The 5684-nt window shown below is 40.1% G+C and overlaps 1 protein-coding gene across 1 annotated transcript; it reads right to left on the reverse strand.

Moving 5' to 3' along the window:
• Positions 1–2883: 2883 nt before the first annotated feature.
• Positions 2884–4683, reverse strand: LOC103723521. Its single transcript, XM_017846742.3, has 2 exons — positions 3679–4683; positions 2884–3190 (listed from the first exon to the last, which is right to left on the reverse strand). Coding segments are annotated over exons 1-2 (759 nt in total). The 5' UTR covers positions 4437–4683; the 3' UTR covers positions 2884–3189.
• Between the last annotated feature and the right edge of the window lie 1001 nt (positions 4684–5684).

Consider the following 5684-nt stretch of genomic DNA (forward strand, 5'->3'; position numbering starts at 1 on the left):
TACAACCCGTTATAATTGTAACATAGAAAGGATAACATTCTTTAAAAGAAAGAGCATACTAGCACTCTAGAAGAAATTAATAGATTGTTTGAACCTTACAATATTGATGATATTTGAAGAATCTTTAACAGATTATAAGTGCAACAGAAGAATCTTACAATATTGATGATATTTGAACCTTAACAAATGAGAGGATTCATTAACAAAATGTGAAGTCATTAAATGGGCACGTAGACGCTGGCGCCCCCGATGAGTGCCACCTTGATGAGCATTGCTGCCAAGCCTGCGCCGGGGATATTCAGAACCTTGGCGTTCTTAAAATTCATCTCTCTTCCTTTGCTCCACATCAAACCCCCAAAAATTCCAAAGAAAAAGAGAAGATGCAAACCAAGAAGTCAAGGGTTTGCGGTGAAATGGAGATTGAATTCCTACCGAGAGAGATAATTTGGGAGGAGGAGGAGGAGGAGAAGCGGTGGCGATGGGGTCGGTGGACTGTTTGGGTTTTAGGAAGGCCGACGATGTCCGCCTTCTCCTTGGTTTTGGGTTTTAGTACGAGTAAGCGGGGTTTCGTTAAAACTGGGTAAAAAGAGATATGGATGGACGGCTTGGAATTGTTGGGTTTGGGGAGCTTGATCAAATGGCCACGAATTGGGGTGCAATGATGTTGAGTATGGTTTTTACACTTTATATGTTACACTTGTTATGAATTGAAACATCCCTAATAATCATATACAAAATTTGCCTCATCTGTTGTATGTCAACACTATAATAAAATAATACTGGTACGAAGCCCAATGCCGATATTTAAAACTTTGATTAGATGTATCGCCTAAATTATAAGTTATTGATAATTAATAAATTTTAAATTTTAACTAACATGATCAACACATACCTTATTGAAATGTTTACAAGGAGATCAAAGTATTTAAATCATGCTACTTGGCTTGTATCTAGCTTGTATCTTGCTTAAACTGAAAAAAAACGTGGCAAGTTCAATTTGTGTTGGCAAAAAAATAGCTGAGAGTACCAATTCAAAACTAATAACTCTTGCGAGCGACTCATTGTATTTAGGACCAAAACCTTTGGCTTTGATATTCTGTATCCAGGTTGGGTTTGGATCAAGATAAACCTAAACCAGATCGACCAGATCTATTTGTAGCTTGTATTGCCTATGGCTCATCATTATAAGATTGTTTACCATTTGTAAAGTTTGCTCCGCTATGAAAACAAAGCACTAAACACTTGGCAGCAGTCAAGTGTCAAATAAGAAGTAGTATCGTAGCCAGAAAATGAAAGCAACCAAGAAACTTTTGAATGGCAAGCACTAATCTTCCAGGTCTTAATGCATCCTTGAAGCACAATGATTGATCTAACTTTCTGATTAAACCTATAAATACACCTGATGTCCTTGAATATTTTTAAACTAACTATCCGGATCCGTATCCGGATCCGATCGGATGAAGAAAACAATATCCGAATCCAACCCAAATCAAATACGGAAACGAATACGGTCGGATAAAATCCAACGCTTTTTCAGCCTTAGGTGGAGCATTCCAAACAATTTACTATCATTAATCACTAAGAGTGCAAATGGGTCATCGTTTGTGGCCGGCATCATAGGATTTGGGAATGAGAAGAAGGGATTTAGGTTTTCTGGAGAGCGATTGGGATTTGGGCTATCAAAAGAATTTGGGCGGTGCGGCGGGCACACTTAGTTTCATTTTGGATTTCCCTTTTTTACCTTTTTTTAATTTATAATTACTCAAAAATAATATTTTTAATATTTTTGGAATTAAAAATTAAATTTGGTGATGGAAATTTCTGTCAATAACCCGTCACTGCCAAAAATAATTTTTTAAAAATTTATAAACACTTGGGTTACGATTTTGTGACGGTTGAATTTGTTACTGTCTAATTGCAATTTCGGTTACCAGTTTTGTGACATACCCCGTCACTACAGTGGTCATTAAGTTTTGGCGCCCATTCTATCCACGTATTCTATGATCGGTCTGTCATTAATCTATCACTAAGTTTCACACCACGGTGACCAAATTCTTGTGACACTAATCTGTCATAAATAGTGACTGATAACGGGCCATTACTAGTTTTTCGTCACTATAAGCTTGTTTTCTAGTTGTGAACTCGAAGGTATATAGTTTTTGTTTCTAGTGATCCAAGTTAGCTTAGGTTGAGCCTTAGGTAATATGCAAAGTTTGTCTTTTAGTAGGCTTTGGTTTTATATTACTTTCTAAATTGGTTCTTAATAAAATTTTGTCTTTTAGTGGGAGTTTTAGGGGGAGGCAAAATATGTGCAATGACTTTAAAAAGAAGGAAGACGCGAGAGTGTGATGTCCTTTGAGAGGAGGTGAGGCATCCCTCTTGATGTGGTGTGGGTAAAAGAGAGTGGAAGAGAGTGAGAGATAATCCAGTGTAGTAAGGAATTAGATTGAGCCTTCTTGTGTGGCTCAATTTTTTTAATAAAATATTTTTTTATCTCTTCTAAATTTTTTCTTCCAGCATCTTTTTTTTGTTATTTATTTTTTGGTGTTTATTCTGAATCTTGTCCGGCACAGTCTATCTACTTTAGGTAGTGTGCCATTCTACAAAAATGGGTATAGGATCAACATGTAATTAACCAGTAAAAAGTATTGGAATTGGTTGAATATATTTTTGCTGAAATAATTATTTTATTTTTGTTTTTGATAGGACCAGCATTCGAACATGCCGCACAATATATATTTTAAGTCTTTGATGTAAAAGTACTTGTATTTACCTTAGTTGTTATTGCTCTTGAACACTCAACTAATTAAAGTTTTCTCCTATAATTATAAATCACAAATTTTGAACTAAAAGCTGAAAGTATGAAGAAGAAAGGCATGTTGCTTGGATCACAAAGAGAAAATTAATGACCTTATTAGGCATTCTTACATATTGATACTTCCCACAACTATGATCACACCTGCTATATCCACAAATACAGCTCCATACGTGCACCATTATACGCAGCATATGCCTACTTACACCTCAACCCTGTAACTGAGAAAATTTATGGAGCTTTAAGCTTGACATATAAGGAAGAAAAGCAAAAGACAAACTACCCATTGATCCACCCTCCCCACCATTCTACACGAATCCACCACCATGGCTGGCACTAAATTCCACGCATCTCCAACATTAACAATGCACGAGCCTGCAGAATAAAGCCAAGAAAAATAGTCATAAAAAACTTATAGATATCCAAACGCTGGCATATAGTTTTTTTTTACAAAAAAATTAAAAACTCCAATTCTCAAAGTAAATGATCCTCTCTATTAAAATATATTTAAAAGAGAAGAAAATAAGATCTGCACTTCCTCAAACCATGGCCGACCAAAGCAAACAAAACCTTCGTAGTTTCCTTGGGAAAAAACATAACCCAGCAGCAACGCACACGACAAAAACACACCACAGAATCCAATATATGCTGTAGTTTTACCGCGAAACTTTGAAGAACCAAGAGATCAAGAAAAATAGCTCTCTCACTCGTTTGAATACAAATTCGAATTACTTAATGATCAAGATTCTTTCTAAATCTCTACTTAGAATTTATGGGCACGTAGTAATAAAAGAGATATAGAAGAAATATATGTATATGGATATTTCGATAGAGGAGAAGAAGAGGAGAGTATTAGTGTATACTAGTAGCTGCGGCGAAGCTTCTCCAAGAACCGGCGCTGCTCCGACTGCTGCCGCTGGAGCCGGAGATTCTCGTGGTGCTTGTTGATAAAGGTCTCTACGCGCCGGAACAGCTCGTCCTGACTAACCACAAGCACATCCCTCCTCCTCCACCCCTCCTCCACTATGACCTTCGCCTTCTCCTTGAACGTCTCCGACTTCCTCATCTCCCTCCTCCCCACCGCTTTCTCTCCTACAGCCTCGACTTCCTTGCACCTCTCCCACGTTTGGCTCTTCTTCAACACCGGCTTTGCGGGTAGCCCGCCGCCCTCCATGATTCCCCTCCATGTTTCATCCATTGAATCGTTTTCATCATCGGCGCTCGACGCCGCCTCTTCTTCCACGATCTGGGGTGGGATGACAGGTTCCGCCGGCGGCGACAGCGAGGACTTGGATTCTGGCGAAGTGGTGGTGGTGGGGGAGGAAGGGACGTCGTACCAGGTCTCTGGCGAGTCAGGAGGAGGCGCGAGAGGGTTGTTGTCGTGGTTTTGAGGTTGGTTGCCACGGGGCCTGGCATTGGAGAGCTTCCATATGGCGACGATGATGAGCTGGACGGTGATCAAGAGGCTTCTTTGGGAGGAGCGAAAAAGGTCGAGGGAGGGGACAACGGCGAAGACAACCGCGAAGCCGAAGCCGATCAGGAGGAAGGCGGTTTTGGCCGACCAGATGGCCATCTCCAGCACACTCTTCTTCTCCTTCATATTCGACAGCATATCAGCCATAGAAAGTGAGCTGAAACTTTGCCTAAAACAAGCGCTGAGGGAAAGAGAGGGGAAGAAGTGGATGGGAATCTGGATGGAAGGGGAGAGAATAAGGCAGGTAGAGAGAGAGGGGGGAAATAATCAAAGAAAGATGGAAGAGGAGAGAAAGAGGATATGATTGGAGGGTTTTCAGGTCATTGTCGCGGATCCAGAAGCTTTTATATTTTTTTTGTTTGCTGGTTGGGATCCAGCAGCAGTGGAAGATGGAAGAGGACTTAGAGGAGCGAGCAGTGCGAGAGAGAGAGAGAGAGAGAGAGAGAGAGGATGTCGGTTCATATGTCCGGGGCCCAGGGTGCGGGCTTATCGTATAGCTGATGGAAATGGGTCGCGGAGGTGAGGAGAGACTTAAATCCACTTGACACGGTTCTGGCGTCCGCAATCAAGGTTAGGGTTTGGGAGGTCGTGGGAGGGTGGGTTGCCGGACGACCGTACAACTGGCAGTCGCCGCTTGCTAGATCGGGGTTGTATCTTCGCGCGCATAAGGAGGAGTCCTTCCCTGGCGCGAATCCACGGTTGGATCACCTGTCGCATTCGGAGCGCCTTAAGATCTATGCGACCGATGATCCAATGGGGGATTCATATGAGGTAAGATGAATCGTTTCCTACGAAAGATACAACCTTACTTGATCTCAGCTGCAGTACCACACACATGTCGGTTGCATACTGCAATCTAGATGAGTGAATTAAGAGAAAAACCTTTTGGAGGAATGGATGTGAGACATGAATAGAAAGAACCTATTGTATTTTTATTTAAAGTGAAATCAACTATACATTCATATACTTATTTTTGTAAAAAAGTATGAATAGTAACTGCTAGGACCGTGGGACAGTCATGGAGAAGAATCATTATAAAAGTATGTTGACTTGCTCAAAATACTTTAATATTGAGCAGGGGCAACCATCAAGGAGTTAATTAATTAAAAATTATGCATTATCTTTGACATTAGATTTTGGATATAATCAATATTGATGTACCAAGTACATTAACTGTTGCTATGGTGATTAAGAAAAATCACTCAAAAAATTTGTTTAGGTATCTTGCATCAATCACTTTGCTTTATTAAATAGCAAACTTCATAAGTTGAATCTTAAGAGAGTAGTGGGAATACCACATCGGTGTTGAGATTGATTGCTAAGTGGTAATCCTATTATGATTTTTGTTTAGTTGGTCATTAGTTTTAATGACTTTAGGATTCTATTCCTAGTTTT

The sequence above is a fragment of the Phoenix dactylifera genome, unplaced genomic scaffold (genome assembly GCF_009389715.1).
Source record: "Phoenix dactylifera cultivar Barhee BC4 unplaced genomic scaffold, palm_55x_up_171113_PBpolish2nd_filt_p 000292F, whole genome shotgun sequence".
Classification (NCBI taxonomy): Eukaryota; Viridiplantae; Streptophyta; class Magnoliopsida; order Arecales; family Arecaceae; genus Phoenix; species Phoenix dactylifera.